The 13,904-nt window shown below is 38.9% G+C and overlaps 3 protein-coding genes across 3 annotated transcripts in view; 2 read left to right on the forward strand and 1 right to left on the reverse strand.

Moving 5' to 3' along the window:
• The window catches only part of LOC310715085 (uncharacterized protein), a 401,686-nt gene extending 400,306 nt beyond the window's left edge, over window positions 1-1,380 (reverse strand). Inside the window, exon 1 of the mRNA XM_083521276.1 lies at window positions 319-1,380. The gene's annotated coding sequence lies outside the window, so the exon portion shown is untranslated. The remainder of the gene's footprint in view (window positions 1-318) is intronic.
• Window positions 1-13,904, forward strand: part of gss (glutathione synthetase) — a 152,043-nt gene that overhangs the window by 65,276 nt on the left and 72,863 nt on the right. The gene's annotated exons all lie outside the window — the stretch shown is intronic.
• slc2a4rg (SLC2A4 regulator) overlaps window positions 1-13,904 on the forward strand; it is a 64,146-nt gene that overhangs the window by 29,916 nt on the left and 20,326 nt on the right. The window contains exons 3-4 of the mRNA XM_083521222.1: window positions 10,185-10,282; window positions 13,033-13,247. Of these exons, the coding sequence (XP_083377348.1) occupies window positions 10,185-10,282; window positions 13,033-13,247 (313 nt within the window). The remainder of the gene's footprint in view (window positions 1-10,184; window positions 10,283-13,032; window positions 13,248-13,904) is intronic.

The raw sequence follows: 13,904 nt of genomic DNA on the forward strand, positions 1-13,904 counted from the left end.
ATAATTACTACCTATTGATGATGTGCATGTTAGTGCAGTGCTTTTATTTCCTTGTAAATTTGCTACCGTGCTGAATACAAATCTAGGATTATGCTTGTTATTTTCTATGAGGGTGGAGAAATATGCTGATCTAGCAGCACTAACAGATTTTCTATAATTTAGGAGGCTATTCTTCCATGCTTTTTGAAATACTGTTAATTTTGTTTGACGCCATTTACGTTCTAATTTTCGAGTGGTCTGTTTTAAGGTGTGCGTATGATCATTATACCACTGTGCTAATTTTTTCTCCCTGATCATTTTGGTCTTAAGGGGCGCTACATCATCTAGAGCAGGGGTGTCAAACTCAAATTCACAGTGGGCCAAAATTTAAAAACTGGGACGAAGTCGTGGGCTAAACTCAATATTTATTGAAAATGTGACTGCAATTGTGCATGTTTTCCCTTCTCTCTAGATGTGTAATGTTGAACCTTTTCATATGAAAACAAACTTTAGTTTTGCATAAACATTAAATCTGGAACAACCAAAGTTTAATATTATAAACACATGAGAAATTAAATTTGAAATAAAACACACATCAGTGGTATTCGTTTCTTATTATGTCTGCCTCGCTCTATCTATAGACTTTCAAATTCGTTTATAATGTAAATAATTTTTCACAGGCCAACAACAAAACCGAAAATAATAATTTCCTTCAATTAAAAAAAGCAGTCTTTCAACCATTAACAGTCCATGCCTTGGAGTAAGAAAAGTGCATAAAGACAACATTCATTCATTGGTTGAAGACCGATACCTGCATCTCTTCTTAGATACAAATGCATCATGTCTGGGTTTAGGCTCTGAGCTGAGGAAATCCTCAGGATTGAGTGAAGGTGTTCATCAGTGAGACTCCTGAGTGGTGTTTTGTTCATCTTCATTAAAGAGAACAGTTACACACACAGATATGTGCTGCTGAACACAGAGAGGATTTGAGCAGCTTGGACACGGAGTTGGAGCAGTGTGTCGGGGAGAAACATGGAAACTGTGCAGCACACACAGAGTCGTACTTTGACTTGAGCCTGTCTCTACACTGGAGTTCAATTAGCTCCAATTGGAGGTTGGTTGGCGTGCTTTCCACGTCAACCACAGACGGATTACTGAGCAGTTCAAATCTGCATTTCTGGGCTTCAAAGTCAGTAAATCGCCGGGTAAATTCAGTGCGGAGTACGCAGAGTTTTTCAGCGGTCTTGACTGACGTGCCAACGCACTAACAAAGCATTCTGGGATTTGTAGTATTAGCGGAGCATTCTGGGATTTGTAGTATTAGCGGTGTATGCGCTATATACTGGCGGGCCAGCACTAATACACATTTAAAATGATCTTGCGGGCCAAATATAATTACAATATAATAACTATACCCAGGAGGACTCGCTTCATTTAATGCTACATATTCATTCAGTTTAATCCACATTTCTGTCAAACACATTATTTTAAACTCCTGGTCGGTAATAATTTTACGTGAGAGATCTAATATTCAACAATCCTATCTTTAGATCAGAGGTGCTGGCTGTGCGTTCAGTCCTATTTAATTTAATGTTACCGTATTTTTCGGACTACAAGCCGCTACTTTTTTCCCACGCTTTGAACCATGCGGCTTAAACAACGAAGCGGCTAATTTATGGATTTTCCTGGGTTTTTCCCGGTTTCACAAACTTCAAGCCAATAAAACTGAGCGACATAACATTAGACCAATAAAATTTCCGAACGGAAATGATTGTTCTGAGCTGCACGGCATCGGGAGAAAAAACTTCCACCGGTGGTGATTTTTAAACGCACGACGATGCCAAAAGAAAAACTCCCGAGAGAAATAGTTGTAAAAGGAAGGTGGAAGACAGAGAACAATGACTTTCTTGGTAGGCTACTGTTTAGATACAAGCCGTTGTAACACGCTGAGTCTGGGTCATGGGATAGCTCACTAACTCCAGTTGCAACAGAAATCATATAAGCACAAACAGGTAACGGGTTAGTCAAAGAAACTTGGAAATGATCATCTTAATTAATGATCATAATAAGGACATATTCCTCGGTCTTGCACACATGCAGTAATACCGTAAAAATGCGGCGGCAGGCTATTCCCAAAATACCTCTCTGCTCTTAAATGAGCCACAACATATTTCACCCGTTACACCGTGTAACAGACTCTGTCTTTCGTTAAAGCCTGTGTAAAGTTCATTAGTTTCAGTGTAGGCATTATATAGACAGGCTTATAGACAGGTGCCGCTTATTTATGTTCAAAATAAAAATCTTTGTCAAATTCAGTGGGTACGGCTTAATAGTCCGGAAATTACGGTAATCAGGTTACTTGAACAGACCTTTTAAGAATTACTACATTTTGGCTTCGCTCGGGGGACAGACACAGTCTCAGTTTGGTGGCTCCTGAGTGCCGACTCATGTCAAACAGCTGTAACAGTTTAAACAACGTTGAAAGTTTAGGCAGAAGTTTAGAAGTTCATGCAGTTTCTGTAAAGAGGAGTGCACAGGTTGTGTTGTTTTGGTCTGTGATCTTAAGGGACTCAGAATGACATAACGAAAAGTGGTGTAAGTGCCCATGTTAAATACTATTTAACTCCAGCTATTTATCAATCCTGCACTGTTTTGCTGTCATAAACACTAAGGATAACCATGCTACTCCTGTGTGTGTGTGTGGTTGTGTTTGTGTGTGTGGTTGTGTGTGTGTGTTTGCACTTGCACTCATGTATCTGGCCTGAGCAAGTAAGATGCGGAGTGGTGGCAAGGGAATAGAAGGTGGAGGAGGGACCCGTTAGAATTAAAAGAAAAGCATGTACTGCTGAAAGAAAGAGAAAAGGGAGAAAAAAAATAGAAGCTGCACAGCATATATATGCACGCTTCTATAAACCTGTCTGATGATTAGTACACATATGGGATAAATAAACACACATACACGTTTATTTTTCTGGCTAATGATTTCCTAATCTTTTTGCTCAAATAATACCAAAGAATGTAATTTAGTAATTGTATGTGACCACATTTAAATATTTGATTGTTAGTGGCATGTGAATGTGTCATGTAAGTCCATGCCAGGGTGGTATTATTCAGCCCAAAACTAAGCAGTGGAACATGGTTTACATCAACCAGCCCTAAGAATAAAACCACCTTTCTAATATTGTGTATATTGTGTAGGTTTGCCATTTGTTGACATAGGCTTTTCATGGACTGTGTGTTTGTCCAGCACACTCCACAGATGCTTGAATGGATTGAAATCAGGATTATTTTATGCCATCTCAACATCTTGAATTACACATGGCAGACCGTGTGGCAGGGCATTGCATCAAGGATAGGCTCTAAACCCCTTCCTGTTTGCAGTGGTGACGGACGAGGTCAGACAGGAGTCTCCATGGACTATGATATTGTGATTTGTGGTGAGAGTAAGGAACAGGTTGAGAAGAGCCTGGAGAGCTGGAGGTGCTGGAGAGAAGGGGAATGAAAGTCAGTAGGAGTAAGACAGAGCACATGTGTGTGAATGAGAGGGCAGGCAGTGGAGTGATGCGGTTGCAGAGAGAAGAGTTGGTGAAGGTGGAGGAGTTTAGGTACCTGGGGTCAACAGTGCAAAGTAATGAAGAAGCAGATGTAGAGGACAGGGGGGTATGGAGACGGATAATTCCACTGTGGCGACCCCTAATGAGAGCAGCTGAAAGAAGAAGAAGAATAAAAAGACATTGTGGCAGGGTACATTATTCTGCTGAAAGAGGATTACTTGAAGGGGTGTGCATGGTCTGCAACAGTCTTTAGGTAGTTTTCCAGCAGAACATTGTCCAGAGCATCACTCTTCTGCAATGCAATCTGTGTTTTGACACCTTTCTATCACAACCAGCATTAACTTTTTTAACAGTTTGTGCTTCAGTAGCAAAAACATTGGCCCAGAGATTGGACCAGACAAGCCCTCAGTGCGTATTTGGCTGATATACTTGATTTGTATTTAGTAATCTAGAAATTTTAGAAGACTGGTGCACCAAACAGGTTTTTCAGGAAGTTGCAAAGATACATGAGGATGTTTAACTATAAGTAACTATATTAGGAAAAGCAGTTGTTTAATACATAGTAATGTTCTATAGTAGTGCATGCAGTAAATAAGAGATTTGAGATAGAATGCTAACTTAGGGGGTAGGTAGACAGGACATTTTTATGGCCCAATTATACAAGTGTGCAATTAAGCTTGTCATGATAATGTAAAATCTAAAAAAAAACTCATTTATGTAGAAATACATTTTTTAAATGTTGTTTATTAAATCCGAAACTATTGACACTAGTCAGCTGCTGTGAATATGAAGTCCAATTCACAGCACTCTGCAACAATTTCTGTTGTATATTAGACGCTGTCCTCACATGAAGCATTGGTTTGTATTCACTTGTTTATTTAAATATGCATGCAAATATCTTTATTAAGATTAATATAATCTGGTGCTGTAACAAACCTTTATAAAAAAAAATGTAGGTTATAAAGGCACTAAGTGGCACTTATACTGCCAGTTTTAACATAGCTTGCCACCCTCTATAAAAGTTTAATCTATGCAGGATGTGATCATTTCTGTAGTGCTGGCGTGGGCATTGGTGCAGTTTTACAGTATGACAGTATGAGGATTATTGAAAAAACAATAAAGAGCAAACTAATGGTGATACTTATTAAATTTATTTTCTCACTTATTCCTCCAGAAAGCAGCTGACTCAATCTTTTGTTTTCTATCCACCAAACTCTTATGGTTGTGTTAAGGTTTACTATGGTCAACTATTTTTGACCATAGTAAACCTAATGCGAGCAGCCGAAAGAAGGAGAAAAGAAGAAGAAGATGATAATCTGAGCAGTCAACCTGTTTTTTGACTTGATTACCCTTCACCAGATATCAAAACCAATGCACATATATGTTTGTGTTTTTGTTAGTTATGTAAATATCATAAATATAATCTACAGTGAAGTTTATGTATGAAGTTTATTTAAAATTTGTGGTTAAATATCTTTAAACTTATATGGATATTGACCTCTCTGAATGAGGCAGAAGGCACATCCCTACTTCATAAAGCAAAATTATGGATGAGTTTTCTTTTATTTGGTTGTTCCATACAATATCATAGTTTCTATAGTTTATAGTTTTAATTTGTGTGCTTGCACACAAACATACTCGGTCTCTGCATTTTGTTATCAGCCACAGCCTGTTCTGTTTACTTAAAATGCTATTGGCTCATGTGTGCTGTCAGGGTCAGGCCATGCAGAAACACAGATACGGAGCACATACTCGCACATGTGCCGCTTGGGTGGGGGCTAATTCTGCATTTAAGGCAAAGTTGTATCTTGGCTTACAAGTAGATGGGTGTGAGTTTAAATCCCAGCACTAATAAGCTGCTACACATTGACACTCCCCTTAGTCCTCAACTTCTCAGTTGTATAAATGACATAAATATACTAGGTTGTACTGGATCAGAGTTTCTGTCAAATGGCAAAAATGTTATGTAATCACCCACCTGCAACTGTTGGGTAAATAAAATAAGATAAAAAAAAATAACCAGTGAAAACTTATATTCACCTTATAATTTTATATTCTAGAACTCTTTACCCAGTGTTAATTGATGTGTGTGGGCAACTAAGGATAGCCTGTCAGGTCCAATTCCACAGAAGAAATACTGTGGCACTTATTGCAGAATGTGTCAATACACACAGTGTATTGCAGCCTGCTGCATCTCATGTGAATAGCTGGGTACGTGTCTGCCATATTTGAGGAAGAGATGACACCAGTTCGCCACTATGGGAAGGAGACAAGCTCTGTTCTGTTGCATCCTGGCATTCATGTAGATGTTACTTTTACTTTTTCTACCAAAGAAAATATTGTTGCCGGCTAAGAACAGCTCTTTGTGGCATCTGTGTTCTGTATTGGCAGTGGCAATCCCACACTGTTTTGTTGGCTACACAATATTGGGCAGAAAGTTTAATTTTATGACTTATTATTCTGTATGTAGGTATACAGTATATAATTGTAATTATACCTCTAGCCAAGAAAGCATACACTTTTTTGCACCTTATTTATAGAACATCACTTATAATCTTATACTCCAGTAATCATGTTAGTTCTCACTCTCCAGTGTTCTGTATTGTTGAAAGATTTATGATCAAACTCTTGATGTCACCCAAATGAGGATGGGTTCCCCTTTTGAGTCCGGTTCCTCTCAAGGTTTCTTCCTCATAACATCTAAGGGAGTTTTTCCTTGCCACAGTCGCCAGCGGCTTGCTCATCAGGGACAAATTCACACCATTCACCTTAACTGTTGATTTGTGTAAAGCTGCTTTGAGACAATGTCTGTTGTGAAAAGCGCTATACAAATAAACTTGACTTGAATTGACTTATAAAACATTTTTGGAATTATTTAGACAATACAACATTCATTTTAATCCAAAGTTTTAATGAATGTTTTGTCTGAGACAGGAGTGTCAAATCTCTGCCTACGGTCAGGGCCTTGTGATAGAATATCCCATTTATTTAGTACATTCCCTGTCCATCCTTATTACACTGCCACCAGACAGTTTCTGAGGTTGGCAGTGTTCTGACCTGTACTGAAAGTCTGCAGTGTACACAGTGAAAAGGAAGGCTCATTCCCTGTGGTGCTCCAGAGCTGCATAGTAGGCACTCAACCTGGAGTCTGTCCAACAGAGAATTTGGAAAGCATACAGGTGGGGCATGTGGACTTGCCCCACCTGCATGATTTCCAAATTCTCTGTTTACAGGAAACGTTGGGTTTTTGTTGAAAGCACTTGAGAAGAAGGATCGAGAAAAAAAATCTCACTGGCATGGTGCTGAAGTCCAGGAACCAGAAAACTCCTCAGTTACCTCCCTCTTTCTCCCAGGAGTTTTTCATCACTCTAATGAAAGCTAGACATGGAGTACTGTTTGTTCCCTTTTTATTTTTTCATTTGTCTTCTTCTTGTACTTTGTCTGTTTTCCTTAATTGAAATAGAGGTTATTTCTTCGTATTTTATTTGAGCTGCTTGCCCCCTCTCCAGCTTGACCCAATTTAAGGGGGAAAAGTACAGTTTGGGCTTGGCTTGCACAACAGCCTTAAACCAGTTTGCTCTGGTTATGTAGCCAAGCAGTTGAGCACAGGGAGGAGTTGAAACTTCTGCTACAACTCTTAAAGAAACTGTGTGTGTGTGTGTGTGTGTGTGTGTGTGTGTGTGTGTGTGTGTGTGTGTGTGTGTGTGTGTGCTGTTGCCACTGTGCAGTTGTTTTGTGAGAGTTGTGTGCAACACATTTCTCTTCTTTTCCTCATATCCAGTTTTTCTTTTAAATACAGTCTTAAACAGCAAGGCAGAGAAGAAAGCTTCAGAGATAAGTGCAGAGATGAGAAGAAGGGGTGGGGGGAGTCATGAGGTAGTGGTTGGGGGATTTCTGATTATGTAACACAGACATAGCTCAGTGTTCTTTTATTAGATTACTGCTGATCTGGATGAATTGTCTGAGTGGACACAGGAAGTCTTGATGTGTGTTTGTGTATGAATGCGTCATCTCAATTCTGGTTAATTAATTTCAATTCTGTTCCTTTTATATTACTGCATATTTTTATATGGGTGTTAATTTTTCTTTCTTCTCTTTGTTGTTGTGAAGTACCTCATAAATCTGGCTTGTAGGCCGTTCACTAATTCACACACTCAAACTCACCCACAAACTTCAGTCATCCACTCACCCACACACAGGTTGTTAGAGGCTAAATATTTTCCACCAGTAATTCATCATGCCATTCCTTATGAAAAGCACCTGATAGCGTCTGGTTTTATATTTTAGCATTATAATGATCTCAAGTACAGTAAAATCATATTTGGAAGAGAAATAAAGCTGATAAAACATTGACAGTCTTGAACTAGCCTTCAAAGTCCTGAATATTGTCTAGTAATTTACTAGAAACCTAGTATATCAGAAGAGTTCAGGACGGTCTCTGCAAAAGAGTTTAAGAAGTGCAAAGGGAGCTCACACTAAAATACTGAAAATCACCTGAAGAAGCTCTTTTGTTCTGAATTTTTCCAAAGTTTGTACAGATCAATGCTTTGTACAGTGTGTATGTACATGTTTTGTCATTAATGAATGATTAGGGTTTTTTATTTGTTTGTTTGTTTTTTCCCCCAAAATAAAACTGTTTTTACTAAATATTCTTGATAGCCCTGATCAAGTAAACTAAAACGATAGGGCACTATAAAACCTGTAGTACAACAGACACACATTCATCTGACCCCTAGTCTTCGTTATTCATGAAGCATAATCACAGAAACCCTGCTATTGATTTACTAACATGGATAAACACACACTGGGCAAATAAACCCGATAAGCTTGCTGTGCTGTGTGAATATACACCAGAGACTCTGGCTGCATGCTCATTGTGGTGGAATTTTCCATTACACACATTCAGTTGTCTCTGTGCTAAAGTATGCTCAAGGGAAAGTAGCATGAAAGATAGACTGGCTGTGTTATGTGTAATGCAGAGGAGGAGCAAGTTTGCAGGTAGAAGGAGGAAATCTTGAATAAAAATGAATTACATAAATTCTTTTCCCATAGAAACAAACTAGTCCTGGGGCATGCCACAGAAACTGCATTGTTTTTGTTATAACAAGCATGCCACTTCAGTGATCTCTCACAGTTTGCAATTTTTATAGCTCTCTGTTGCCTACGACAGATGGTAGTTTTAATAAAATAATTAAGAAGTTCTTTCTTTTTCCCCCCAGCAGGCCCCACTCTCTGTTAAACCTATTTAAGTCTGCAATAAAATTATTGGCACAATTTAGTACAGTTCTAATGCCTTTTGACACAGTGGTTTATGTTGCATTGTAAATTTGGCCACTGACTTTATAGTCTTTATTCAGACTTTTTGTCCTTTTTGAGGATAGCCCATGGTCAGTATCAGTTAATCTAAGCTTCAGAAGATGGTATCAGCTGCAAAAAGCATTTTAGACAGCAGCATAAGTTATCAAATTCAGTCAAACACCTTGGAGCTAGGGAAAGGCCAGACGAAGCATGGAGCGAGCCTCCAGGTGGCTGCCATAACACAGAGGCTTTCTGGTCGATATGATGAGCTGGAGACCCACTTGCGGAGGTCTGAGGTGGGGCAAAGCCCTCATCGGAGTCCAGTGTGAAACCCAGGGTCCAAGTGAACACCTTGTTTAAACCCGGGGGTGGAGAGACATAGTCAACAAGGATTAGGCTCAGAGCGGCGCCTTTGGCAGGACTCCGGAGTGGAGCGGCGCCCTCGGAGGAGGTTTAAGGAACAACTTGTTGGGGCTCGGGGGCAGAGCGACAGCATGACAGGCAGACTTGGAAACATTCTCTGTCATGCAGCAGGTCCAGGGAGCGTTCATGGCAGGGCAGACAGGCAGATTGATGATCTCGGCAGGTCCGGGCTCAGGGGCCAGAGGGACAGCCGTCTTAAGAGGTTATCTACAACCAGAAGATGTACCCAAATATACTCTGTTCTCTGGTGTTCTCTGGACCTCTGGTGTGTCCTTGATTTGCCAGCTGGAGGAGGGGCAACTCCAATGCTTTGGTGCATCCGCTGGGTCCATGTTTATGGCATGATTATTTGGTCAGGAATCACTATAACAGGACCAGATTATTCGGTCAGAGGCGTTAAGTGGAAGGACCCAAATACAGCATGCAACAGGGGTACAAAAGCAGAAAAAGCAGTCTTTAATGGAGAAAGTGAGCAAAAACACAGTCCAGAAAACAGTCCTTAATCTGAGAGCAGGCAACCAAGAGCATTGCCAGGAAAACCAATTCAGAAATTAACAAACAGTCCAAAAATCCAAAAACTGCCAAACAGAGCAACATAGGCAGAGCAAAAAACACAAACCAAAGTTCAAAATCCATAACAAGTCAGGGCAGAGCAGGGATCAGGATGAGGAACAGGAACAGGCAGGGTGGCAGGAGTGCTCTCAGGGAAATGCAAACAGGTCAGATAATCTGGCCCGAGTTAATGTCATTGTTAGCCATAAATACCGGGTGTCGCGGGAAAAAAGGCAAGATGGCCGCCGACTCGGAAGTGAGTGCTGAGAGCCTATAAAAAATATTGAAATTGCAAATACTAAAGCTGCTATGCCAAGCCATACCAAACCACTCTGTGATTGACATTTTGTTATAATAACATTTTGCTCTTATCTATAGGAAGCCCTGCCATGCTGATAAGGAGGTAATGGCAGCCACAGTCTTGACCACACTGTCCACAAATCCTCTGGTGCTCAACCCCTCACCTGCTGCCTCAGGTAAGTACTAAGCCATTGCATAACAAGCTTAATTTCATCACTGAATGTTGAAGGTGATTATGGTGGGGTTTTTTTTTTTCGTTTGTTTGTTTCTAGATATAGATACAACAGAAAAATGTTTGCCTTCATCACCAAACAGATATCTTTTGTTGGACTCCAAACAATAGTCAACATTTTGCAAACAGTGTTTACATTATGTAATAACATGTTTACACATCAGGCATAAAATGGAATAACACAAATACTGTGTCTTTCAAAAGTTTGGGAACACCTTGTCTTTTATTGTTTGAGAGACACATAGGTGTTCCTTTTGTTTATATGCAACTTTTGCTTTGATCAAACATATGTATAAATTTACAGATTCAATACAGAACATAATAAACAGTTGTATTTAATTTTCATTGAAAAATCCTCGTTTAGCATTAATACCAGCTTTACACACTCCTCACATCCAGACAGTTAATTTCTCCAGACATTCAGAAGAAATACTTTGCCCTGCCTTGTATTAAACCTGACAAAGGTGTTTCTCGCTAGTCGGGTATTTCTTTCTGACCTTGCTATCCATTTCATCCAAGAACAGTTCAGTAGTATATAGTTAGTGGACAATGCAGGCCATTTCTAATAGAAAATGCAGCTCTTTAACACTTACAGAGCTTTGGGTCATTGTCTTGTTGCATGGTAGAACTGGTTCCAGTTACCTGCAGTCCAGACTGTATGGAATGGTACCCATGTTGGTTCAGTATTCCTTTCACCTGAAGTTTCTAACCTTCCCTGCTCCAAAGCAACCCTAAGCCATTAGACTTCCACCATCATGTTTGACTGTGGGTTTGGGGCAGTCTGCTAATATTTTCTATCCTGTCAACGTGGACTCAAATTTTGACTCCTCTATCCACAGAACTTTCTTTTGGTCATTTACTGTTTAAATCTTGTGTGTTTTTGCCTTTTACCTAGTTTGCTTACATATAAACAGAAAAAAAAAACATTCATATGTCTCAAAAATAACTACATAATAGTTTTTTAATAATGTAATTTTTAATAATGAGACAAACACAGAATAATAAAATAATAAATAACATAACATTATTTAATAAAGTGAAATATGCATGTAGCAGTTTTTAAGTTCCGGTCATTTAGTGAATTGCTTCTAGGAAAATGTTAAGGTGAGCGGGTGCAGAGCAGGATATTGTCCCACTCAATGCTGATTAAGAGTTCTGATAGTGGCTGACTTTCACTACCTAAACTTATTATTAATTAATATTTGATGCTCAACTGTATTGGTCTTGATTTTGCCTTATTAAAATATATATTAAATATATTAAAATACAGCAATGTCTATAGGACAGTATATGTATATACACGACATGTACACCTTTTTATGTGCCTTTTAGCGGTAATAGTTAGGTAATGCCTTTTTTTTTTTGCAGAAATTGCAATGCAAAATACAATCAAAATGAATTTGCTGCTCATATGTTTGTACTGTTTAGTATTCAAGATCAGCTCTAACTGTGTTTACTCTGCATGCAACAAAGGTAGTTGCATGCAGAGCATGAGGATTGGGAACAGTGTCCATGTTTAATTCAATTATCTAATCAGTAAAGTTGGGCATGTATCAACCAATGCAGCAAACAACAAGTAATATAATTAATACTCAAAAATATTTCCCTCATAGTACACTACCGTTTAACAACTTTCAGCTTGATGGCGTTCTGAAACATGAGATAAAATGCCTACAACACCTTTTTTTTTTGGTTGAGAAAATAAGCTTGTAGAATATATAATTAATTTTATTTTGTCTAATAATCAAATATATGCCTAAATGAAATATAAAAACATTAAAAACAAGCATTTGAACGTATGGTAAAGCCGCAGTTTGAAAACAGATAAGTTAACCGTTCACTGTAGTAGACAAATGCTATAAAAAGAGAATGGAATGAAACGCAGCAAGCCAACATGCCTTATTAAAAGAAAGGAAAAAATATGCATAGGTGTACAAAAGCATAAACAATTGCTAAAAACCACTACAGTGACTAAAACGGAATTGTTTACTGCTGCTGTTATTTGCTGATTTAGATTTAATGTTTGCACAGTTTTAATGCAATCGCATCACGTCGTGAGGGAGCTGATTGCACAACCTGCTACTCGCGAGTCACGACAGAACAGATCCAGTGCGACTGTCCCGAAGTTAGCAAACAGTTTACACAATAGCACTTTATTAAACTACACCATTTTCACATGATCAGGATTTTACAGTTCTGTACTGATGTTTCGCTATCATCTGTGATCTGGGACATTTTTTCCTGCTGCCGGTTGACCCTGTACTCTCCGCCATTTCGCAAGTGGCTGTTATCTTGCCGCCATGCTAACCCGTAATTTGAGCAGCTCAACTTATCGATAACTGCATATGTTGAAAATGAATTTCATTATCGATTATTATTGATTACATCGATTAGTTTTTGCAGCACTAAAAAAATACTAAATAAATGTTATTGTTATCTGTTCAACTAAATTGGAAAGTGTGCTGTTGAATTTCAGGTGGCTGTCAGACAGCAGTACTAGTTGTGATGACAATGTTTTGATCTTAAATGTTTTATTTAGCTTAATCATCTTACCGTCTAATATCAAATAATCTTTTCATATTATTAATGTTGCAGTAAATTACAGTTATGGCTCTAAAAAGGTCCAAGTAGCATTTTACTAATAAGGGAACCTTACACTTCATAATATAAATTCTGCTCTACTTTTGAACCTAGGATGGAAGGAGTGTCTCTCAGCCAGCTACAGCAGCTCCACAAGTGGGAACTGGAGCTGGGATGCCAGTGACCAGTCAGTGCCCTCTACACCATCACCACCCCTTTCTAATGATGTCAACAAGAGCTTTCTGATCTACTCACAAGGAGAGGACAACATTGAGGAGACAGAGAGCACCCACTTCCTGTTTGAGGACCCTATTCCCCGTAAACGAAAGGTAAGAGCGTTAAGCAGTCCTAATTATTGGGGCAAACAACACAAAATGCTTTATTCCCTAATGGCATTGGCCTCTTTATGCAGGATAATGGGCTGTGCCACATTGCAAAAATGGTTGGGGGAAAATGACAAAAAGTTCAAGGTGTTAATTAAGGCAGAAACTTTTGCAGATCAACTCGGGCACTTGTGGCTTGTGCAGGATGAACAAGTCCTATCCACGGCAGCTCCACATTGCAAATTACAGGACTTAAAGAACCTGCTGCTAATGACTTTGTGCCAGGTACCACAGCTAACTTTTTTAAAGGTCTTGAGCATTTTTGGCAGCAGAAGGGGAACTACACAATATCAGTGTGAATAGATTTGGATTGTCTGTAGAAAATAGAAGCCAGATAAAACCCAGTGTTTTGTAGGGTGACAACAATTATACAAAATTTGCAACATACAATATTTACAAATGGTTTCCAAAACCCCACCAACTTATTTGTTGTCTTAAAATTTGCAATGCCAAAATAAATCTGCTGCTCATATTAAGTATCATGATGTTTGGTATATATAAAGATAGGCTTATAAATAGCCTTGTAATGCTCACCTCAGTGAGGCACTGGCTACAATCAGTTTGGATTCTTGTGTGTGTGTGTGTGTAAACAGTCTTTGTGCA

Source organism: Silurus aristotelis (assembly GCF_946808225.1).
Source record: "Silurus aristotelis genome assembly, chromosome: 19".
Taxonomy (NCBI): domain Eukaryota; kingdom Metazoa; phylum Chordata; class Actinopteri; order Siluriformes; family Siluridae; genus Silurus; species Silurus aristotelis.